Source organism: Lepeophtheirus salmonis, chromosome 1 (assembly GCF_016086655.4).
Source record: "Lepeophtheirus salmonis chromosome 1, UVic_Lsal_1.4, whole genome shotgun sequence".
Taxonomy (NCBI): domain Eukaryota; kingdom Metazoa; phylum Arthropoda; class Copepoda; order Siphonostomatoida; family Caligidae; genus Lepeophtheirus; species Lepeophtheirus salmonis.
Genome location: NC_052131.2, coordinates 27770579 through 27797312, shown reverse-complemented (window position 1 = coordinate 27797312; position 26734 = coordinate 27770579). Strand labels below are relative to the sequence as shown.

The 26734-nt window shown below is 30.6% G+C and overlaps 1 protein-coding gene and 2 long non-coding RNA genes across 8 annotated transcripts in view; 1 reads left to right on the top strand and 2 right to left on the bottom strand.

Annotated features, from left to right (window-relative positions):
• Window positions 1-695: 695 nt before the first annotated feature.
• On the bottom strand, window positions 696-1533 carry LOC121122037 (uncharacterized). The gene is made up of 3 exons (XR_005865669.2): window positions 1394-1533; window positions 998-1325; window positions 696-934 (listed from the first exon to the last, which is right to left on the bottom strand). It is a non-coding gene; the product is annotated as an uncharacterized lncRNA (long non-coding RNA).
• An 11772-nt stretch (window positions 1534-13305) lies between these two features.
• The window catches only part of LOC121121967 (uncharacterized), a 177296-nt gene continuing 163867 nt past the window's right edge, over window positions 13306-26734 (top strand). For 2 of the 6 annotated variants that reach the window (XR_005865647.2, XM_071890424.1), the window contains exon 1: window positions 13420-13447. Coding sequence is in view for 3 of the 6 variants with exons in the window: in XM_071890424.1 (XP_071746525.1) it covers window positions 13435-13447 (13 nt within the window). In the remaining 3 variants the exon portion in view is untranslated. Of the gene's footprint in view, window positions 13448-26734 lie in introns of all 6 variants that reach the window. The other 4 variants (XM_071890426.1, XM_071890415.1, XR_011781402.1 and 1 more) reach the window with 4 other exon arrangements.
• Window positions 15311-19151, bottom strand: LOC139906121 (uncharacterized). Its single transcript, XR_011781414.1, has 2 exons — window positions 15814-19151; window positions 15311-15745 (listed from the first exon to the last, which is right to left on the bottom strand). It is a non-coding gene; the product is annotated as an uncharacterized lncRNA (long non-coding RNA).

The following is a 26734-nucleotide window of genomic DNA, read 5'->3' as shown; positions in this document are numbered from 1 at the left end:
TGACAATATAGCTACAAAAGCTCTTCAAAAATCTACAAAAATTCTTAATTTATTTAAGGGTTAGAATATAAAATGCCATATGAATGGAAATATCCTTTGTTTCGACATCATCAAACCATGCCCTTCGGAATGCAAAAAAAAAAAACAGATAACGTCTACATGTCGTTACAGAGTCGGAAAATCGTTAGAAAGAAGAAAGCTAGCGAACGGCTTATATTGCTCGTTAGGCTTAAAAGAATATTAGGAGGAATGGTTCTTGTTCCGTCCTCCTGGAGTGACAAAAGAAGACTGAATTTGCCATAAATAAATTGCAACTATAAAATTGACTATAATAAAATCAAAATTTGAAGTTGGGGAATACAATATGAATCAAATGAAACACAAGTTGACAATATATACGCCCAGCATAGACGTTCATAATATTGATTTTAACAACGCCCCTTTATTATTTTTATCGGAATATTTCAAATGTTTAATTGGCTCCATTGAGTTGTTTAATTCGACAATGACTTAAATTTTAAAGAAGCCTATTTTTTAGAAGAAATGTTAACACCTACTTTTAATTTGTACTGTTATTTATTATATATTGTTTGGTATAATATATAAATATTTATAAGGTTATTTTTTTTAAACGCTTATTTAACAAGCTTTAGTTTACAAACACCTAGAACTAAATAGGTATTGTAAGATCAAGATAAATTTTAAATCCTCCTTTATTAAAGTTACTGAAATTATCTAGAATAGTTGATGGAAAAAATGATCAAGAAAAGAAACAAAAACAATGGAAATATATACAAGATATTGATGAACATTTTAAGGAGCAATCCAGAAAAGATTAAAACAACTAAAAAGTTATGATATAACAACTATTCATAGTAAAATAGAAGAAAATTATCATATACTTGATTCATTTCTACAAGGATCATCGACACATCTGTAAATGAAATGAAATTTATGTATTTATAACAGATACGACATTCCTTCAGCCACAACTTACCTGAACTATGAATCCTCTAAGACTTGATAATCAAAGGTTTGGTGAACGATTATTCCCTCTGACAACGCCTCCTCATTCCTTCCCTTCATTGAAGGCTTCCTGCCTTTTTTCATCATCCCATTGCCATTTTTAGCTGAACCTTTTTTCCCATTCTTTTTCAAAGGAATCATTTTACCCCTTTTACCCCAACCTGCTTTCTCCTTTTTCATCCTTGGTGTATTTTTAGTCGTAGAAGGATATTTTGTAACCATAAGTGTATTTTTTGTCAAAGACGGATTTATTTTCACCATGCGCATATCGTCCTTAATTGGAAAGGAATCCTCTTCGCCTGATAAAAAAATAATTATAATATTTTAATATTATATTTTCTATTAATTGATTGATAAAATGACTTACGTTGGCAGTGTACAAAAGTTGCAACAAGGATTACATGGATTAAAATTTTTCTAAACATACTCGCACTTGAATTAGAGCTACAAGTAATGGAATTGAATCTGAATTCTATAAAGCTTCAAATAAATAGAGTAAGGGCCATACTTTTTTATGTGACAGATGCATTATGACTTTGTGACCTTTTACTTGAATAGTGTGAATTCATGTTATGTTTAGGAATAATTATGTTGATATTTTTTTTTTTTTGACCTTCAAGTAGAAAAGTGCATTTTTTATATGTCATATTTATTTATCCAACTAAAGTTGTAATATTACGGACTCACTCCGAAAGAGAAACTAGTCGAAAACTTTTCTTTTGAAATTTTGGTAATTAAAGTTTCAAAATTAAGATACTCATAGTTTTGACTAGTCTTATGACCCGTTCCTGAAAATAAGTCATAAAAGGTTTGGTCCTTGATGACGCCAAATAACTTTATTTTCTTCTTTTTCAAATCAGTTTAGTATTGACAGTTGCAAGGATCGGTCCCAAAGACTGATATATCTGGTCCTAACACTGGACTAGACAGAATAAATAAATATGGTTATAACTATGCTACATTTACATGATACTATACATAGTATGATTTAACTATGATACATAATTAAAATGTAGTCAGGAAATATTTTTTTCAACAATATTTGTCGAAAGGGAACAGATACAGGGTGGTCCATTAAAATCGGAACGCTTACTAATTCAATAGTTAATGTAGATTGAGGAATGAAATTAATTTATATTTCAATATATTAAAGCATAAAAATTAGAGACAAAAAAACAAAAACAAATTTGAGCTCTTTAGCTTACATACAAGTCGAGAAAAGCTACTGGTACGCCTTGAGATAGGACTCCATCCGCAATGGGTGTCAGGCCTTCCACGACCGCCTGGAAGCCATCATTGTCACTAAGGATGACTACATTAATTATAAAGAGAGCTCAGACACACATATATTAATTTTGATAAAATTATGTTGTTACTTAATAAATTATATCTTGTTGTAGTTTAAAACTGAAAATGTTCATATTTTAATATACCACTCGGTATAAAGTTATTATTTTCCTTTCAATCCTAGTACAACTAGTTCCCAATTGGAAATAGGAGAGGGAGAATGTAAAATAAAAATCTCATTTTTGAGAAAAAGGTACTTTTGACACATTATCTTTGAACACAAATTGATAACAATTATTACATTAGCATGTATGACATTGTACTAATATAAAAAACTACTATAATTTTTCACTAATGGAAATTACTCAATAGTAAATTAAATTTGAAAATAAAATGGTAATTTTTTTATTATTATTTCACTCAAAAACAACTCCAAATTCAAATTAACCTTGAGAGACTTGAAAACCATCATCACGTTCAAGTATAAATTGTTTAAGAGTCTTTAAATAAATATGTATAATGATTTTTTTTTGTTTCCTTAAGCTCTTTGATTACACATTTATAAAATCAGGAGTTTTGTACTGTTGGCAGATTGTTGGATATAGCAAAAGTATCAAGTTTTTGATAATTTTATTCTTTTTAAGTAAGTTTTTTGACTTTCATTGATAGTATTCTGTCCCTTTACGTAGTTTCAATACATAATAAAAATATTGTACAAATATGTACCTATTCAAATAAGGAACAAATGCAACATTTTTGTATTTGGCTTAATTACTAGGAGTTTGTTAGACAGAAACAGGCTGAGTTTTAACACAACATATCTACTAGGGATGCAAAAGATCACAACTGATTCGCAATCTTTTTCGGTTTGAGATTTTGAGTCAAAATGTTTGATCCCCGGAATAGTGTCGTAAATTTTTTATGTTTTTCGGTTTATGTATTTACCTAGATTAAAAATAACGAAGTCTACGAATATTTACAAGAAAATACATTTTCAAATGAGTAAAAAGTTATATTAATTCCGAAAGCTGTTTCACGAGCATACCAAAAATTTCCATTATTAAAATCTATTTTAAACAGATTTAAAGTTATTTGTTTAAATTTGGGGTGCAAAAAATCGCGCAGTTCACTAACAAAGCTGTAATTATGGAGTAAAAGATGTTCATATTTCAATGAACCTCCTGACATGCCTTAACTGGTCAAATTGGTTTTGTATTATTTTGTATATACTTACAAATATACCCGTCAAAAGTATCCGTTAATAACTTTGTTTTTATTACCATCCTGCTCAGAAATAAATATTTAATATAATAGTATGTGTAAAGTAGTACCTAAATTAATTCTGTGTAGTCATGAATAGAGTTGTATTGGTCCTTATTTATTAATTCCAGTCCAATATTAGGACCGATTCTAAAAAAACATTTTTCTTTTAGGAATCGATTTTTCAGTTAAAAGACTGAAGAGAAATAGTAGACATACAAGAAATCAACAACAACAATACAAATAAAAGGGAAATTTTAATATTTTTATGTAGTAAAGAAAACTATTTGATTTGATCTGATTATGGTTAGTGATTTAATTAACTATTCGAATAAACGATTTTTAATTGGAAAATCTATCTCAAGTATTCATGAGAAACGTTCCTTTAACTAGTAGAATCCTCCTATGTGCCTACTTGTATCAATTTTCCTATTTCTTCGTAAATTGTTCCTAGATGAGTTACGACTGGCTCTCATTCTAATTTATCTAGTAATTTTCAAAGAAGTTGAACCCTTGGAATCTGTCTCTTTAGTGACAAAGGCCAAAATATGCAACAGCTCACATCGTTTTGGATCATGGTCTTTCAAGAGAATTTGAATATAGACAATTCATGAATTACTCTTTGACACGTTGAGGATTTTGTTTTCATTATTATTAAAAAAAACGCATTATATTAGTACTTTTTAAAACCTTAGTATAGCTTAGGGAAACAGTGCCGGCCTTTAGTCATCCATCACAACTCTGGATTGAAACTTGGTGATAGAACCAAAATTCCGGCAGAATTTATCTAATTGACATGTGTTATTGTCAAATAATATTCGTTTTTCTTCAACTTTCTTGTTTCATTGGAGATTGTGGTCAGAGACACGCATACTCCTTTTCCTCATCCTCTTTTGTGTTGGTTGTTTCAACACGTTTCCCTTCCTTTTCAATTTTTGACATCGTATTCGAAATCAATTATGAAGAATTAAACCCATATTTCCTGAATCTTGGATACAATAATGTTGATATATGAATAACGAAGTATTTTTTCCTCAAATTTGGGTAACCGTCTTAAATTAAAATATGGGGAATAAACCTATTTATATCTATGTTATTATTAACTTAAATTTGTGGTTAACGCATTGTATAACCTAGAACTTAATTCGCCTAAAGAAGGAAACTTTTGTACAATTTTCTTCAAAAAAGCAGTAATCATTTTGTAAAGTGGCATATTCAGGCTAGATGTAGAATATTTTGATCCACTTATTGTTGTTGTTGCTTTATAAAATGGCTTTAGACATTTTTGTGATTCCTCCACCATTTTTCATTCACAAGACGTCATTAATTATATACATACTCTCGTCAAAGCAAATCATATCAATTGCAATTTTCAATTTTGAATATAAGTTGTGCCATGAGGAAACAGAGTTAGTCTCATTATGTTTCTACCCACGGACTAATTTGTAGTTATCCATGTTTTCCTATTCCAATATTTTGAAGGACTTTGATTAATGGCAATGACTTTTTTTTTTAGTTTTCCGTTGCTTAATTGAAACGGCTTTATTTAAAGCCTGACTCACCACCAAATGAATTAAATATACAATGCAGAAAATGTGTAATATAACAATTAATTTAATGGCAAGTTTGAAATTGTCTGCTTTACCCGATGTTATAGCAATAATTTTATTAAAAATTTTATACTTATCACAGATAAGTCGGTCAAAATATATTTATTATCATTTAAATATAAATATATTATGACCGACTTTAATAAAAGATAAAAGTAATTTACTTAATGGTTTATTAAATTATATTCAAAGATACAATTTGAATGCTTACTGACTTATCACTAGTAAAAAAACAATATTTACTTTTATTGATTATGATTTCAATTTACATTTACATATATATTTATTTAATAACACTATGTTAAATCAATATATTAAAAAAAAAAAAAAAAAAGGATAGGCCTTTCAAAACAATATTTTCATCTCCAGTATATCTATCCTTAAACTATGGGCAAGCAATTATACGCTCCGATAGAGAATAATAAAAAAAAAATTAGTTATAACAGAAACAAATGGAACACTAGATACACTTGCCTATCCATCCACTGTTATTCCAACTGTTTCTGGACATTTAAGTTCTTAAAAAATCTGTATATAAATATATATATTTATATAAAATGATAAGTTAATTAGACATAAACTTAATAGATTCTAAAATTTCTTGGAGCAAGAATAAAAATTGTAGTACATTATTGTACCTCTTTATGTTTTTTGTCTCATAAAGCTGGCAACTAATTTTCAGAAATATGTTTACTGGATGGCAGCGGATATGTCGGATCCAATTATTTTATGAAATAACCAAATGCAGGTCTTTCCACTATTGTTAATGCCATTAAATATTTGATTAACCTTTTTAAAATGAATTTCGTTAATTTAATCTATTTAAATGAGTCTGCAGAATGAGGACTTAGTATAACACCGTTCAGCAGTTGGTTGTTACTTTCGAACATTGGTTTGTTGATGCCATATTTCCTTTGCAAATTTCTTGACCTTGTAGATATATAACTTTTTTAACAGAAGCTGGTACCACATTGTATACCGATTTTTTAACTGCCTATATATATTAAATTACCTCAAACGTTAAATCATTTACCCCTTGAAGCCTCTCCCATAATTGGTGTGTTTATATTTGTAGAATTAGAACATGATGAAATGACTGATAAAGTATTGTCAACCTAATAAGATAATTACTAAAACACATTATCCTTTATCCGACCATTAACGACCTTTTAAATAAAAAATCCTAATGAAGAATAAGATTCTTAAATTAAATTACTAAAAGCAAAAAGTTATTTTATAACAGTGGGAGTTGTTCTGATAAAAAATATTTTTACTTTATTCAATGACCAATATCTAAGTGACTACAGGGAGTAACAGTTACAAATCTCTATGAGCCTTTTTCACTCCTCCACTGAGAAAATAAAGTTGTGTGTGTGTCCTTTATTGGTGCCCACACGGTTGAACCAGGGAAGCTGAAATTTTGCACGGGTGCCTCTTTTTAAACCTGGTCAGGCTGTTATGGGGATGTCGATTTTTATTTTTTTTTTTTTTTTTTTTTTTTTTGGGGGGACATTTTTTTAAATATCTTTTGAATATTCTACCAAAATGAACCAGTTATTGAGGCTTCTTTTTTTGACTTTAGAATTCCAATAAATACTATTTTCTACTTTTTTTTTTTACAAAATTAAAATATACATATGCATATACGAGGGTCGTTTATAAATTCCGTTTAAAGTCTAAGAGATGGCACTACTGGTGCGTATTGAGGTTATTTTGAGTTATTAGCATCTCTTGGAAGAACCCCCAACAAATTTTAGCTAGATTGGTCTATTTCTTACTTTCTGATATTCGTTTTAATCGATTGGTTTCTAATATGTTCTTTGTTTACTTACAAAAATAAAAAAAGATTAATGAATAGCACTGAAATCGTTTTGTGTCTGTATTTTTAAAGTTAAGTATATCAATCAAATCAATTACACACACAATTTTTTTCACAATTTTTTTTTTTTTTTGCATAATATGATTGAAATTGTTTATGGAAAATTTCCCTGTAGAAAAAGGGCCAGTTTGATAAAATTTCAATTATATTTATTAAAAATTTAGTATCTAAATTTACACATGGGCTGAAAAGTTTTAGGCTCAATTAATATATTGGCTCCTTTTTTTTAATTCACCTTATTTTCAGAAAGTGTCAATCTTCTAAAGATAGCTGCCACAATTTAATGATAATCTATTCTTTAAGTTTGCGAGTTAAGTGTGACACTAATTTTCTTATTTTCAAAACAATGGATCAATGAATTTTAGACTACTTCTTGATGGGAAAAAATACCGTTTAAACTAAGTAATGTCTTATGGAAACTCTTCTAAAAAAATAATATTATAAAAGTCAATTTGGAACGAAACAAACCTGTTTTCTTTGTTTATCCCGGAACTTTTCAGCCCATGAGTTACTCCAATATATAAACATTGATTAATTTGATTCATAAGGATCCAAGAACGTATATGCCCTCATTGTTTAATATTTAAAAAGCAATGATACATAATTTTTTTTTGTTTATACGATATTTCATATTTTCTGACCTAATTTAGTTGTTATTATCCTGTAAAAAAATATATAAACTATTTCTGGTTTAGAAAGGAAATTAACATACATAAAATGTCAAAAATTGATGTATTTTCTTATTGTAGCATGTTCCAAACTCTTTGATATTATTTATGTTTATAAATAATAGTTACAGAATGTTGTAAATAATTAATTTGTTAGTTTTCAACCTTCTTATTTTATTAATATTTTCAACATCAAAATTGTTTTATTATTGACAACTTTTCAGTCTTAACGACGACCATAAAGAATTATTAAAATTAGTATATTTCGCTAAACATTGATACTTGCAGAAAATTTGGAAAGCAGACAATGTTTCTGAAGAGTTATGCTTGGGAAAAATTTGAGGTGTACCGAGGCATAAGAATAAGCAAGAATCGGACTTTTTTTAAGTATTGGAATCGGTTATTGTAATTAGTTGAATAATACCTATACCTTAGCCTATTTATTTACATTATTTATAAAAAATAATAACAAATAATATTATTTGAAATGGTCAACCAATACAGGGAAGTAAGGATCATAGTATAGTCTAACCTCTGTTTAAAACTATGGCCTCCTACCTGTAGGGGTCCAGATAAAATTAATTTTTCTTTAGTTGTTATTTTAACATGCAAAGTGGTCCATTAAAATCTAAAGCCTGTCAAATTCAAAAATTAATTAAGGTTGATTGATTGAAATTAATTAGTATTTCTATACAGGGTTCGGAAGCAAAACTGATTTTAGAAAAATGTGAATAATTTTATTTTTTGTTAATAATCTTGATTTTTTTTTAACAAAACTTTAGGACACAACCTTTGTAAACACGTTCACTCAATATGACCGCCCTCAACAGCAATGGCAGACTCCACAAGGTGACGGAAAGCCTTGCATGAGTTGATGATGAACTTATCGAAAAAGTTGTTCCACTCCTTCACAATGGCGACCTTCAGGGAGTCCACGTTCGGGTGAGATGTCCAATTAGTCTACCTCTCTAAAGTGCCCCACACAGAAAAGTCCAACGGGTTCAAATCCGGCGAAGATGATTGCTACATGTCCTTAAGGCAAAATTCAGCAACGTTGTTGGTGCAGAACTTCTTGCATTTTGGGCGATGTGTGTGAGGGTCCACACATAGTTATCCTCTGTATAGGTGGCCTTGAGCCATGGCAGTATGGCGACCCTCAGCACCTTGTAGTTGGCCTCCTGGCCGATTTTCTTCCCGGCTTCAAAAAAGAAGGGAGGCATCTTCTTGCCGTCGGACGCCACGACGCCAAGGCCCATTTTTCGGACCAGATGTTTTGTACGAAACACCCCCTTCACCTCCTCTGGAGATCCACCATGCCAACAGTCGTTCCGACAGTTGTAGACCTGGTCCAGGGTGAAAATCTTCTCGTCAATGAAAATTTTCACTGTGGATCCATTTGCCTTGATCCACGAAGAACTTCTCGTCAGAGAATTTTTTTACAGTGGATCTATTTGCTTTGATCAACGAACGAACTTCCTTGCACCTCTGCAATCTCCTTTCCTTCAGAGTGTCCGTCAACAGGCGGTGAGGGGTCCTTTTTTAAGAGGAAACCCCCAAGTCCTCCTTCACAGCCCTCTTGATTGTCCCCTTGTCCACGTCAAACTCGTTAGAGATGCGATTCATGGATTTTGTTGGGTCCTCCTTGATCTTCTTCTTCAGGTCCCCCAGAAACTAAGAATCCCTTTTCAAGTTGTGTCTCCCACTTCCTTCTTCCCTTGAGAGGTCCTTTCGATCCTTTTTCATCTTGGCCACCTTGAAAAAGAGGCTCCTTGAGTATTTCACAAAGTCCATAATCTCTGCTACCTCAATTTTGGCATCAAGAAGGTCTGAGATCCTCTGCCTTTTTTGCTTCTTGCTCACTCATCATGAAAGATTTGAGAAATGTTTATTATTCTTTGCTTATGCAAAAAGGACAGGAGATTAGGAATATGCAGGGAAAATCATTAAACCTCTCTATTTTAATTACATAATTAGCATTTGTTAACAGTCCACGTTTTGCTTCCGAACCCTACATATTTGAGTATATATCGATTAGTTACAAAACAAAACAAACCTGAGCTCTATATTTTGTGTATCAGTCGAATAAATGACAATTGAACGTGATTGACGAATTCCCATTCACACACTCCAAGCAGTTGGGCGTTTCCAGGACCACCGTCTACGTCAGCAAGTCCAAAACGTTGGAAAGGAAGAACGGCTTTGTCAAAAAAAAGTCAAACTAGACCTGGAGAAGTTAAAGAAAACAACCCTAGGTAATCTAATATAGAATCCCGAATTCTTCCATAAAATTCAATTTCAATTAATTTGATACAGTATCAGTATTAATTAATCAATACATAATTTTGACTTACAGGGCAGGGTAGCAAAACGTAGACTTGAGATATCGATTTAGGAATACATCAATAATTTTATATTTTCAATAATTGGCAAAAAAATAATGCAAACAAAACATGTAAAAAAGTTTTTGTAAAACTTTTTGTGCTGACTAGCCATACTGATCGTCCTAGAACCCGCAGAGAAGTCTTTGGCAAGGCGATTCATTGATTTTGTGGGATCCTCCTTTTTATTCTTCTCCATACTTAATAGGGACTTCGTATCCCTCTTTAAATCATGCCCTCCACAGCCTGAAATCATGTCAAGGACTTTTCTATATTTTTCATTTTGGTCAAATTAAAGACAAGGCTCCTAGAACACATAACAATGACCGTAATTTTCATCACATCAATTCCAGCATCTAGGAGGTCTGAGATGCACTGCCTTTTTGCTCGTTCATGATGATAAAATTATTAAATGATTATTATAGTTTGTTTTTATAAAAAAGGAAGGTGGAAACAGAATACTAAAAAATAATCACTAAACCTTTTATAGTAATAAGAAAATAAACATCAATTAATAGTCTACGTTGTGCTGCTTACCCTTTATATAACGCATATTTTACAAAAGTTATAACGTGAACAATAGCACTGTGTTCAAGTACTTTGTTATAATACGCATCCATGGATTCGGAAGGTAAGGCTATGATTTTAATATAGCTCACTAAATTTTATACTATTTGTAATCTCTTTACAAGACGGGACCCCTCCCATCTTTATCTATCTTTGTTAATCCTTAATAACAATAAGATAGTACTATGTATTTATAAACTGTACCTAAACTACACGATCTGGTCTTGATCTTCCCCTGACCATATCTTATATGAATCATTGAAAACTTTAAGCTCAATATAAGCAAACACCCTTTTATTAATACCTAGCTGCTTTAGCACTGAGAATATTTTTTTTTTAAAGTGCAATATTAAAAAAAAAATCATTTTCTTATTTGTTTATGTAATTCCTTTATTTATAATAAGGAATGAGAATTGGCTAAAATTTTGATATTAGTACATCTTTAGAAAAAATAAATATAATAGTTTTTTATTTAAAGGAAAAAACGTTCGCTGTAATATGAGTTAAATGAAATAACCTTAAATGTACTTTTAAGTGTAATTTTTATGTTAGCATATTTATTTTAGACGTACATTTTAAATATTTAAATGTAATTAAGTAAAAAAGAAATTCTCATTTCTTTGCATATAGTGCTAAGAAGTATCTCCTTAAAAATATTGTCATTTTAAAAATATTAACAATATAACTAATAAATGAAAAATGATCTTATACTTGCATAACATTATGCTTTTACAAGAAAATAATAACATTAAATACATGAGTCTTTGTTATTTAAGTGCATCAATCGATAAAACACAATTAAGTTGATTTGATGTTAGAAACAATTTAGTTTTGAAGGAAAACAATTGATTAAAATATAGGATTAAATAAGGAAAATATAAAATTAAGTTTTTCAATTTTCCTCAAAAAATTAAAAATTTCTTAAATGTATTATGTAATTTAGAATTTTAGATTATTACGAAACTATTTAATTTTAAAATGAGTAATACAAGACACCTCACTAAGATATCTAAAGCTTAATGTTATGAAGATTTTATTTATTGGGACATTTTGTCAATAATTAAACTCAATTGATGGGTGTTATGAGGGATTGAATAAGAATATTCATGGGAAAAAATTATTAATCAATTTTGAGAACCAAATTACACAAACTCTTGTCAGTAATTTTCTTTTCTTTAAAAAATAAATGAGTGTCCGTTTCCCTCTGATATTTTTGGTCCAAAATATAAAACCTACAATCTCGTAACAGGACAATCTTCTCCTGAGCAAACATTCCGGATTTCCTTTGGCTCTCGTTAAAGGTGTCACACTGAATAAAAAACTAGAAGTATATATAGTAATGTGCCTTTTGTAGATTGGAAGAATATAGTACAGTGATATGTAACATACTACGAAATTAAGACTCTTATTAAAATTAGTAATTAATAATCCTCTTATAACACTTTGGAAAGAGTATTTCTTTATAGAAATGAGAACCTCCAAAATTTAAATTGCATAAGTACAGGGAAAATATTGACAAATTATATACAATATATAGATATATATTAACATTTTATCATGCATATAAAAAAATACACCAAAAAAAGACACAGTGAGATGAGAACATAATGACTATCTAGTAAAGAAACAAGAAAAAAAAGCTATATAATCAACTATTTTTCTTTTTCTAACCATAAAAGGTTATTTTTTGTTACTTTTATCCATATATACCTATATATTTTTTACCTACTATGTATATTATTAGAGTTGTAAAAAATATTACCCATCATTATATTAAAATAAGAAAAATAGAAAATTAACGCGGTAATCATAATAATTTGAAGATTGTATTAGAGGTGACGATTATAAACTGCAACGTGAAATCAATGATGGAAAAAAAATCTACTCCTCATCTTGTCAATACATATATAGAAATACTTCAATTCTATTGTTTGGGTATGAGTAGGATCCAAGATAAGCATTCTCAGTACCGCCATTTGGGACTAAGTTGGGTCCTATGCCCAGGGGTTAAACTTAAGTAATTGTAAAAGGACTTATTTTAGAGCTGAAACTAAAGCCCTACTCATCTTGAAATTCCTACCCTCCCCCCCCAATGATTTATTCATAAAATACTATACCTCTTACAATAATAAATACATTTGGTAATTATGAACAAGCTCAGTAAAATCAAATCAACATAGTATATTTATAATTTTTGGGTGGGACATTTAGCAGTATCTAATTATTAGCACCAATTTTTACAACTTTAAATCTTAAGTTATGGTATAAAAGTGTTTATTTAATTAAGCCAATTCCAACACACTTATATCTATATATATATGCACAACACCATATTTATTATTATTATATAACAAACCCTTCTCTCTTGTTCCCCTCCCCCCCTCCCAGCTATTGTGGGTGAGAAGAAGAAAGAACAATGTCCAGTTATATTTGAGGATATTATATTGGTGACTAGCCTGCAGGCGAGTTGTGGGACAACCTGTCTCCTTTTTTAATTCACATCCCCTCCTTAAGCCCACACAAGCTACGATTACCGCCATTTTGACTGGAAAGAATTTCGATTACGTTACGCACCACTGTAATACTAGGATATTTATTCTATCTTCCTTTTCTCTTCTTCAATATTCTCACGTCACACAACCAATAGCACTATATCGTACGGATTAGCTTGTTAGCTAATATGACGAGGCTTTTCAGTTGTAATGTTTATAACGTGAGAAGTGGTACTGTGTTCAGGTACTTAGTGATCACCAGGATCCATGGATTCGGAAGGTAGGGCTTTGATTTTAATATAGTTCACTTATTTTTAAGGATGTAAACTCACTAAATGTTTATACTTGTATAATCTCATTATAAGACAGGATCCCTCCCATCTGTGTAATACTAAATAGCATATCAATAAGATAACAAAAAGAATAGTGAGTTTATACCATATATACTTAAATGACTTATATGAATCATTGAGCACTTTAAGCTCAATATAAGCTAACACCCTTTTGTAAATATTATCTCCTTTAGTACTGAGAATGATTTTTCAAATAGTAAACCCGACCCATTATAAACAATTCCATGGTTTAGAATTTTGGAATCAGGGCTAGTAGCTCAATATTCATCCTTAATTAACTGAGCTTTTTATATCTATAAACAACAAGGACTTACACTTACTTATAACTCCACAACAAAACATCAGTGTTACTATCCATCAGTCATTAGCACATGGGGTACATCTTATACTTACGAGTACATGTTCTTTCTTCAATAATTAAAGTATAATAACAATATTTTTGGGAAATGAATAAATAAAGTTTCACTTACATTAGAAAATTTTGCTTTAAAAGGTTTATTTCAGTCGCGATAAGAAGAAATTTATTGAGGTTAACTCTTAAAAACTCTGTGATAATGTATTATATTAAAAAAAAAATCAAATTAGATACCTCATGGATTCGAACTTGAAGATGGAGAACCAGGAAGGTCAATTAATTTCTATATAATGGTTTTGTATAAACTGCATGCGAATTCATAATTAGCACGAAAAAAAGTTAAATAAATATTTCTTACAAAGTTTTTCTAATCACTGGCACTAATATTTTTATCGTCTATACGCTTTTTGTAAAGTCATTACGTCTTAAAAGATGGTGTACTCAATTTTAATAATCAACAAATTATAGAACACCAAACGATGTTTAATATGAACAGAATATCAATAAATAATAACTATCAAGTTTACTAAAGAAGCTCAATCAGGGTCAGACACAAAGTAACTTTTCTGATCAAAAATGTACTTAAAGCAGGCTTGTACCCGTTCACCCTTTTTCTGTTCAGTCGTTCATTTTTTTAAAACTTTCCGTTCGCCGTTCATCCGTTCTTTTTTCCCTTCAATCGTTCATTTTTGAATTTTTACTTTTTTCATTTAATATTTATCTAGTATAAAAAGTCCAACCTAAAGAAATACTCATTAATATATGAACCCCTTTTTGTTTCGTAATACCTAAAAATGAGACTCAAGGGTGTAGCTTACTAAAATCAAAACAGGCAATCACTGGGTTTCTAAAATGATAGTCTCAATTTTCATAAAATTGTGTCCAAATTCTTTAAAAAAATTGTTTTATTAATATCCTCAAAATAGAGGCAGTACTTTTATTCAAGGCAGCCTCCGATTTATTTTCAAAATTTTCTCCTTTAAAAAATTGCTGAACTGAAATATTTTTTCTGAGTTACCTAATTTACTGCGAAGGTTTACCCGTACCATTAACAATATAGGCAAATGCTTATGTTTGTAAATTCCTCCTGTGAGTTCATTTCTGATAGACCCACAGTCGTTTTAGTTTGTCTATAGTGTTAACCTCTACAGACAGGTGGGTTCTGTTTTAATTAATATTATTTATTGTTAGAGAAATTAATGCAAGACTTTAAAGTGAAGGAGGGACAGATGTTTCTTGCCGTGTGAGAGGATAAAATTAGTCCTGAATCACTTGTCTATATTTTCAGCTACAACCCAACCTCATTATACTGCTCCGACCAGTTAATAAGTGCATACTGGATATCAACCGTATACACTATACATATATTCGTGCAGTTGTAATATTTTTATTTTGTAACACTTGATCCACAGTTTTCTTTTTGTACATAGTTCAATTTTATATTTTGCATTGGCTATGGATGTTACATTTTTTAATTACTTATTATATTATTAGAGGTATTTATATTTTCTCTGAATATAATAAATGTCTAAGGCAATTAATGTATTCAGCTTTGTGTGACAGTTTAATATTGAATATACATATTATTGGCTAATATTTTGTATAAGGCGCCATATTGATTCGGATTGGCCCTGTTCGATTGCATGGTTAAACACAATACCATATATATGAAATCTAAATAGAAGAAGAAAGAATAGGGAGAAGCGTCAAACGTCATCCATTAGCCTTTTTTTTATTTTTGAACTGGCTTTGCCTTAGGCCCACAAATAGTTATTGGTGAGCAACTTCCCAAATATATGGCGGTTTGATTTCTTATTGTTTTGGAGCTTCAGTAAATTAATTACCTTCAATCAGAGTTCACGATGCAAATCTATAAGTAAGTGTAAATTATGTATAATACCTTCCCCAAAAATATAGCAAATAAAGTAGGTATATTACAAAATGCTGATTTACGGATAGAAAATAACTTGCAGGAGGAATGCACGGAAGTATAGTAGTGTTTTGGGGATCCCCATAGAAATGCTGGCTTTTCATTACTAAAATGGGGAAATCAAATTCATGTCATTTATATTTAATGTAGATTAATTCTTAATATTTGAACCAATCTAATTTTTTTTTTCAATCCATTATTTTGTTTAATTGCACTATTGGCTGGAAGATAAGTTATCTTTCAAATAGCCTTCAAAATTAGAAATCAGGTTTAATGGATCAAATAAAAGTTATAATGGATTCAAAAACATTTATTTATCGAATAACGTGTAAAGTTCCCATTTAATTTGTTAATGAGACGTACATCAATTTCAACCCGACATTAGTCCTTCATTCTTTATAGCTACTCAATATGAAAGTACTTCTGTCTTAATTTTTAACCTCGCCTTTTTTTTCAATAATTCTCATTTATTCTCTGGAGAGCGTGGGAAGATATTCATATATGTACTCGACTTGATGAGTACTTTCATATTGCGCAGTAATAAAGATTGAAGGTTCTAATGTTGGGTTCAAATTTATATACTTCACATGAACAAATTCGATAAAAACTTAACAATATAAATAAATGCATTAACGTCCATTATGCCTTTTATTTGATCAATTTCACCTTATGCGTGATTTTGAATTCTATCTTGAGATGATTTATTTTCCAGTGAACAGTGCAATTAAATGAAGCAACAGATTGAAAAAAAAAAAAAAAAAAAAAAAGACTCAATAAACATATTTTATCCGCCATCAAAGATAATAATTATAATTATACCCATAATCAAGAAAAAAAGATATTGTAATTTTCGGGAAAAATAGTCAAAAAGCTACTTATTGTGTACAATAAGAAAATGAACGTCAAAATGAACACCATTCATATTTCGTTCATCGTTTATTTTTTTCCCTTCGTCGTTCATTCGTTAAAAAAATGAACGTAAAGAGTGAACGCCGTTCGTTTTTCTGTTCAGTGTCCAAGCCTGACTTGAAGTATAAGCAGAAGTCGAACTAATTCAATAAATATACTTTACTGAATAATAAACTTTAGTTCATTTATTAGATGCACTCAAAAATTTGGGATTGGGATTGGTCAAATAAGTATTTTAAATTAGTTATGTGCCACGAAAAAAACTCATAAATTGCTACTCGTGTTTTATGACGTAAATAAAAAACAATATAAAAACACGGCTTGTAGGCATAAAAAGCCGATTGAAGGTTTGAATGTCTAACCTTTTTTGAAAATGAGGCACAAAATCCATGACTTTATACAACCTTACCCAAGTCTAGTTGTAGATACTAAATTTAGAAAACTATATATTTTTTATACGAAGACGAGACGAAACTGAAAATAGCTGATGAAGTTAACACTGGGGTGTACACTTGACATGGAATGCCACAGGATTCTTATAATCCTACTTGTTGGACTACTATTTCCCAACCTCCCGCTATTGGGCAACTAATTTATGTTGCATTCACTCTTGTCATATTTAGCCTAATTTAACAGGAGTATTTGACAATGATTGGAGTTATTAGGAGTCGCAAAAAAACACTTTTTTTATAATGATTAGGTTGGAGAAAAAGTAATTTAGTATGTTTGCTTTATTTTAATGCGTTATAAGAAAAAAAAACAGTCATTCAATTTAACCCAAATATACCCCGTTCTATTTGATAACTTGTTGCTAACGATAATCTAACTTCATAATTCCCTTTTAGTAGAAGCCTTTCTCCGTATTGGCAAAAAGCTCGTACAATCAATTTTCACAGGCCTCTTTTGAGGCCAAACTTGTACTTCCAATTGCGTTGGCAATATACATCAACAGGCAGTAGTCACTTGGCACGAGGTCTGGACTGTAGGGGGGATGCATAAGAACTTTCCATACGAGCTACAAATGCTTCTGGTGTGTCATCAAAGATATGCACCTATTCACCAATGATGGGCGCTTTTGTTCGATTGCCAGCTTCAAATAGTTGAATTGTTCTCAGTACATGGCAGAATGGAGAGTTTAGCCGTTGGGGAACAGCTTAAAGTAGATTTTATCTGCCAATCCCATTAAATACTTCCTTGGTTTGGCCACGGTCTGGTCGGCTTTCGATAACAGTTTCTGTCCATTAACATTGACGCCAGTGATCCATTTTTCATCGCCAGTCTCAATCCGCTTCAGAAATGACGCATTTTTCCCTTTCAGGGAGTAAAAATGTAAAATATGACAATTTTTTTCCTTTGATACCTCCATCCTCGACGCACGATAGTTCACAACTGAAAAGGCCAATGTTAATACTCATATTAATATTAAATCTAAATAGCATTTTAGTATACACTCACACGTTTACAACGCTTTATCATATGATCCGATGTGACTAATAATAAACAATAAACTTAGTTAAAAAAAGGCGGGAAAAATGAAATTACTTTTCCCCTTACCAAATATACGAGGTGTGTTGAAACAGAAAGGTGACTTACTCAAATTTTGCAGGCAACGTATAATTAGTATACTAGATCTTTTTATTAAGTTGGTACATTAAAAAAAACAACAACATATATTTATTATTTAAAGCTATTTCATAAGTTTAGTTTGTGAGAGTCATAATGGTTTGTAGTATTTTATGTGTTCCCAAATTTATTGAAATGGAAAAATATGGATAAAAGAATTTGCTAAAAATTTTGTTTAAAAAATGAAATTAAGTGCTCCAAAAGCCCTTGAAATGTTGACAGTAGCATACAGTGAAACTGTTCTGAGTAAAAAAAAGTATTTATAAGTGGTACAAACTCTTCAAAGATGACCGAGAAGATGCCAATGACGAGCCTCGCACGTAGAAAACGTTGAAGCTGTGGGAAAATTATATTTGATAATAGTCGAATGACTACAAGAGAAGTTGCTTTTGATATTGATATATCGGTTGGCTTGTAGCATGGAATTTTTTCGAATGTTTTAGGCATGAGACGAGTGTCACGGATATTTGTTTCGAAACTGCTTATTTTTGACAAAAATAATCGTCGCATGACCATCGCTAATGAGCTGTTGACAGATATCAGTGATTATCCTGATTTGCTGAAAAGGGTCATAACAGGTGACGAATCATGGTTATGAAATTGAAACCAAAGTCTCAACGTCCTAATCGAAGAACCTAGGACGTATGTCAAAAATTAAGGAACACGCAACAAACTATTATACCTCTCACAAAAATATAGAAATACTATATACCTTTAAATAATAAATGTAAATATAAATTTAGCATACCAAATGTACGTTGTCTGCGAAATTTCAAAAGTAGCCTAACTTTTTGACAACACCTAGTAAACATGACCCCCCTCCCCTTTTTTTTTCTCTCTTTTTTTAATATGACTCGCTTAATTTGACCTTTACATGCTCGTTACTCCATTGTTATGTCATAGATAAAGGAGTCATGAATGCTTAAACATTAAGTACCCACTCAAAAATAAAAATTTCATCTAAACAAACTTTACTTTATTAGTATAGATAATACTAGTAATTTTAATCATAATATATATGTTAATGCAATCAATTCATTTTAATATATTGAAATATTTATTACGAGTAGTATAGTTGTGGATATTTGAACGCTATGATGTGTCGCAGAAAAATTATTAATTAATATTTATCATTATTAAAGTAAAATATTGCTCTATATATGTCGACATCTAATGGAATTTCATCCCATACGTTTTCTCATTTTATGTGCAGTAAATTATTTATACAAAATTTTTTATCTCATTTTGTGGTTGCAACTTATGAAATATAACGTTTACAAGATTTTCAATTGTCCTGGATATACCGAGTGGTCCATTAAAATTCAACAAGATATAATTTATTAATTAACAATATAATTTGAACAAAATTATTAATATAAATAGATGTGTGTCTGAACTCTCATAAATATTAATGTAGCTACCCAAAGTGGCATTGATGCCTTCCATGTGGCTGCGGAAGGCCTTGAACTCGCTGCAGACGTAGTTTTCCGTAATTATGTCCCAGTGGTTGCTGACAGTAGCTTTCAGGGCCTCGGTGTTTGAAAGAAGGACACTGTAGGCCTTCCCCATGACATCACCCAAAAGTTGTAATCAAAGGAACGGCATTATGGGTGTAGACAGCCAATCAAAATGGAAATAAATCTATGACCGAAATAGTTTAAATAATTAAAAAAAGAAAGTGTTCAAAAGAAATCAAAAGACTTATTTAAAACTCATTCAAAAGACTCTTGCAACGGAGTAATCGAGTATCTTTGATTGCTGATATCAAAAGTGGACTCTCTACCCTCATCAGGCTTTTTCCACCCACTTTGGATAGCTCTTTAAACAGTCTAGTTTGAAACCCCTCATGGACTTGAGGGGTTCGGTTTGACCTTTTTAACAGAGCCCTTCTTCCTTTCCAACGTTTCATACTTGTTGACAGCGTAGACGGTGGTCCTGGAGACACCCAACTGCTTGGAGTGCACAAATGGAAATTTATTGATCACGTTCAAGTGCCATTTTCTCGACTTGCACGTAATTTACCAGAGGGATTTTGATATTTATTACAGGTTTTTTTATTGGCTCCTATTGTTTCAATAAGTTTATTCTTTTCAATAGTATTTTATTTTTTTATTTATTTTGAAAAATGAAATAAAAAATTGACAAAATTAAATAAATTCTCTGCTTAATTTTCTTATTTTTAAAATTGGAAATCTCTTTCGATGTTCCTTAAATACTTGTATAAAATACTGTTTCTGCTCTTCATCATTAGCAATTAAGGAGTGTACTTTTATTTTATGGGGGCCACCCCTCTTTCAGCCGAATAATTTACAACACGTGTTATGCTTTTAATGATTGAACACGCCGTCTTATCTCTTTAATTACATGTTTTAGGTCAGCTTGAAGGAAATTATTGGTTATCCCCTACATGTATAAAAGTTAAGGGTGTTTTACTAATTATAGTTTTTCAATATTTTAAAAGTTTATTTTTTTTCGTTTTGGAATATTTAAAGGATAAATAGACCCTTCCTAATTTATTAATCCTTCAGCCATAGTTTTTTTCCTTGATATCATATTTTTTTTTTAAATGCCAAGGCTATATTTTGTTCGTTTAAAATTCTAAAGGTGGCTGGATTTTTTTTTTAAAACTTCAAAAGATTCTAGTTGTGTATTTGCAAAAAAATCAAGCTTAACAGAAACTTAAGAAATTAGTGAGGAGAAGATATAACATCTAAAGCTTTGAACCAATCTCTGATATATTTTTTCAAAATAAAAATATTAAAAATTCCTCTTATTTTATTAGCAGTAAGTTTAAATTGATCTCGAAATATATAAATCTTGAGAGCGTACAATGCCTTACTCATCCAACGAGTAGGGTGCATAGGTCTTGGTGCAATAAAGTGTAAGCCTCAAGGAAGATTATCTATAAAAAAATGATTACAAGTTCTAAAACTATTTTTGATCATTTCTTATTTGAACACATTAATGTTTTATTTTAATAAATTTAATTAAGTTATCCTTCATATCATCAAATAACTTTTAAATAATTGGTTATGACTAGATTAAAGTCTGTTTTATCAGTATATACCTACTCCTACGAAACCCTTTTAAAAACTTTAATATCAGGTTTAGATGAGGGACCAATTCAAATGGAGAAAAAATTTATACCAACTCAAATACATTATGTAGACAATCCAAGTATAGAAGTTTTCTTTTCAATTTTTACTCAAGCAATGCATAAATAATATTCATCTGAACAATGTTTCAAGCTGCTGTATGAAAACATAATGCTCTCGCTAAATGTTTGACATCTCAGTCCTTTCACAGCTGCTAAAAAGCTTTTATTTTTCACTTACCAGTTCCAGAATTTGTATGTGATTAATGTGTTTAGAATTTTTTAAGCTTCTACCATTCATAGTGAAGCATTACTGGCTGTATTATGAAATGATGTTTAAGACAATCATGAGATAAATTTTGGACAATAAAAAAACAAAAGAGTAATAGCGTTGAAGTAATTCCTACGGAGGATGATTTTGGAGAGAACAGTAAAATGATAAAAAAAAAGCAGGAATATAGTTGAAGTAATTGAAGTTTTACAGGACGTACATTTAGAGGTTGAGATTTCTAAAGATTGCACTTCTAAGGATAAGATACCTTCTAACGGCGTTGAATAAAAAAATAAGTTCGATGAACCTGATCACCAAAATCATCGAATTGATAGTACAATACCGGAGAGACCACTGAAACCCCATATAAATACACAGAACATTTAATTTAGTCGAATAAGATCCCAATCTGCAGAGAAGAAAGATCATTCTGCATCTGGTAATTCTCCTGAATGGAAAAATCACCATTAAGGCTACCAAAATGTTTTTAATATCTCTTCAAAATAGAAATCATATAAAAAAAAAAAATTAGTAAAGCTATTAAGTTGAAAATAAATGGCTTTTTACTATCACTATGACGCATGATATTAAGAAAAATATTGGCATTTGTAAGTTTATTTCATTAAAAGTTCGAGTGGTCAAGTCCCTTTTTTCATGAAGCTACATGTGAGACTTAATAAATACTTATAGAATATCGGACGTTTCGGAAGAGAATATGGGAAGAAGTGCTAAAGGAAAATAGCCATGCCTACCGTGTAAAAAACTTGAAGAGGAAGGAAAACCATACGGCATCATCAATTAGCAAAATTATGCATAGAAAAGACTTTATGTAAAGCAGTAGACATCCTTAATGCTTTACATGATTCTTTCCCATCCTTAATTGGTATACAGGATCCAAAAATTCCGTTTAAATAAAAGAAAGTATATAATGCAGTTTTCACATCTAGTATATATAAAATAATCTTCATGGGTAATAAATCCTCAGGTCTCAGTAGACTGAAATGTGTATTTTTTAAATCTTTTGGAGGAAAATTTTCACCCTTTTTATTTAATGTCGGTAGATCTATGGAAGCATTTGGGGAATTGCCAAATTCTGTGTCTGAAGGTCTAGTCGTATTTGTACCGAAGAAATGGGATGGTTTAAATATCAATGATTGTACATCATAAAAGTGTTAAACGAATCGTATAAGGTACTTTAAGGTCTTATTGCCAGGCAAAAAGAGCCGATTCTCAACAGAAGGATTCTTGAATAACAAAGATTTCATATATAACACACGTAACATTCTCAATTCGGATTGGCTAGATTGGCCAATTGGGCGAAGCTGAAGAAATTTGGCTACAGGAGTTATTTCACCGAAGTTATATTCAGCCTTTAAAAAGGGCAATGATACATTTAAGGGGACCACTAGTTCAAATAGGTCATGTTCTGCCTTAAATTATAAATTATTGATTTATCCTTTAATCCAGAAAAAAATGTTGTTTTTTGTCATTTGTGATAGTAAAAATCAATAAAATATGATGGGAACAGATTGATTAGTTTATCTTCTGTTTGACATTTCTGCTTCAAGGCTGCCTCCCAAAGAATCTCGTGGAAATCTTCCACGGTGTATGACTTGACTTCTATTTTGGACATTATTTGTCAGATTTAAAAAAAGACGGCGTTCTTTGGTCCCTTTGATAGCCCAATTAGTATCGAGGTTGAAGCTCTTTCCAAAGAAATTTTAACGATCCATGATATGAATACAATACAACAGTCAAGGGTTAAGTCTGGACAATTTTATCTCTCTCTCCTAAGGAAAGCTAAGTTTCAAGAACCGTTGACATTTAAAGATGTTGCATTAACTTCCCTTGGAACATAATGCAAAGACAATTTGTCAAACATGAATTGATTTTATTGATTTGTTGCAAACATGGGAAGAGGTAATTATGAAGTCAAGGAGAATAGGAAATTTACGGGTGAATTCTAAATTTCAACGAGCTGTATTTACTTCAACTGTGGAAAGATTTTTAATTCAATCATACATGCATTTTAAAAATGCCTAGCATTATTTTCTCTTCGATACTTCCTCCATTTGAATATTAATCTTTTTCATTCAGCAGTGCTTGTTTCCTTGCATTCTTTTCGAAATTCCTAAAGGGAAAGAAAAGTCTACTCCAGAAACTAGGACTGTCTATTTTGCTTTGGTTAGTACTAAATCATGCATACCTAACTGCCTCACTTTCACATGGGCAATAAGCTTTTACTCTCTGTAAAGAACATTCTCATTGCGCCTTTTCTTTAAGGATTCCCCGTCACAAGTATAGAGAAGGGAACTACACTACAGATATTGCTCAGTTTTTTCGACTATGGTCAAGTATTTTCTACTCAACCCTTAAATCTTAATAAGTGGATACCTGATGATGTGAACAATTACATCGAATATGTCTGTTTTAAATTTATTACATGTATATTTTATAAGCCCGTATTTTGTAGTAGTAGAGTTTAGTATATTTCATTATTGTATGTAAAAAACGTATGTAGTTAATATTGAAGGATTTGGGTACGTTCTAGTCTCTTAATTTTAAACTTTAGGATAAATTTTTATCGCAATGATTCTTGATGTATTTCATTATTAATCTAATCATTATTTAGTTTTATCAATAATTTTAATGAAAGCCCAAAAATAATAATTAAAAAAATGGTTTTTTTAAGTATACAAATTTAGACATTTTAGTTTGTGGAGTTAATAATAGTAATAAAGCTTCAATGAATGACAAACTGATCATGTAAGGAAGAAAAATATCTAAATATATTTTAGTCACGGATGTTATTTTTTAAATTTAGCCATGAACTTTATCAGATCGAAAATGTATCCAAATATTTTATATTAACAATACCTGACATACTCTATGTAAGGAATGACTTAGTGGGGATTTAGATTTACTTTTATTTAATTGTTATAATAAAAATAAATATATAATAATGTAAAGTCAAATCCGTATATAATAAAATTATACATATAGTCTATGTTCTCTCGGATACAGTTTTTATTACTTAAAATACTTGCATAGAAGATACGCAAAATAAGAATTCTGTATAAAGTCAACTATTTTTCCCCCTTTTTTACATCAACTTCATAGGCATTAATGAGAGTGAAGAATTACTATAAAGATTTTTTATTTTTGTACAGTTTGTACAATTTTAACTGTATGTTACTCTTTTTTTGTTTTTAAATTAATATCACATTACTTTACAATCAATACGGACACATATTAAGTTGTGTGAAATGATAGAGACTGCTCCGATAATACAAGAAATTACATTCATAAATTTAATAAAAGTACAAAATCAAATAACAGAGTCTCTCCTGGCTCGAATAACGCCGTGGCATTGGTTTTATAACTTCCACGATTCCCCGGAATGCTCCTCTTCGTTCATTAACTTCATCACTCACTGAACCCCGCGGGCGAAGTCTTCATAGCTATAAAAATTGTAATCCCGAAACAGGTGCTTCAGCTTACGGAAGATAAATTGGCCACAGAGATTAAGGTCCAGGGTGTAGGTACTTTTTTTGATCGTTTCAACCTTTCTACAACACTTCACTCGCTCATCCTTGTTGGCTTGAGATAGAGAACTGGGTACCCACACGCTGAGGATATTTTTGAAGTGGAGATCATCAGTCATGATTCTAAAAACCACTGGGTGGTAGGAAAAGCTCAGTTGAGATCTCATGCACGCTCAATCGGGGTTTGTTCTTTACCAGGTCCTTGACTTGGGAGATGTTGTTGGGTGTCCTTGTCTCCCGGGGATGTCCTGATGGGACACCTATCTCGAGCTTGAAAGTGTCATTACTGAGCTCACCAGCTCAGGGCAGACATATGGGTAAAATAGATACGTTGGTGTGGATCTCATTCACTGTTTTACCCAGTTTGTAGCGTATCAAAAAGTACGAGCGAAAATTGTGAGTCTCTATGTTCACCGACGAATGAAAAAAAAAACATGTCCAAATGTGAAATGTAGGCTTTAGCTATTTAGTCTCTGAATAACTATGCAATGTTTTTCCACCATAAAACTTATGAAAAAAAGATACTGGTGGAATTTTTTTCGCTAACTCTCCTCCTTTTCCTTCAAACGAACCTGTATCAATCATTGAGGAACAGGCTAATATAATTATTACTCCACCGAAACACACAATTACTTAAAAATATTATAGAAATACTTGATTATCGATTTGGTTGCTTCAAAATGGGGGTTTCAAAATTACTAATTTACATAAGTAATTCAAAAATTATAGTTTTTCATATATGTACTTCGGATACAAGAAAAATCCGGAAATAGTCAACAGTAGTTTCCTTTTTTCCAGTTTGACTGTATATTTCGAGACATTTGCAAATAATTACATACCCTCTTCACCCTTAGATGATGCACTATAAAAGATTACTAAATGTGCATAGATAATTTTTAAAAGAGATTTGTATATAATATATGATCAATTTATTAAACTATATTTAATGGCATCATTCGTATAAATATAAAAAAAAGTTCATCAAAGGTTTTTATCTATATTTGCCCATTTTTTTGATTAGATATATTCTAATGATATTAATTTCATGTTTAGAGAAGACGAAGATAATTATATTTATCTTCTTGTAAGCGTTTAATCCTATTATATATATTATAATAAAAGGGTTGTCTTATAATTTGTACAAAGATAAATGAGTATAAATAAATATTATAAGTTTTTAAATCTTTATATTATGTATGTATTAATGTTGAGACTCAGTCCCAAACCGAATAATTTTTGGCCCAGTCTTAAGATATTTAGTCTTAATCTAGATTAATCTCACTGATAGAACTGTACTATCCTTCCAAAGTCTTTCACTTAGACTTACCCTTAACTTGCACTATTCTCTTAAAGAGTCTATTCTCAGATTTATTATCAATTTTGTCTTCGATTTTCTTATAAATTAAAATTAATGATTCTTTATGCTGAGTATTATGTTGTTTGGTCTTATACCGGGAACAGCTAAGCCACAAAAAAATATATTTATC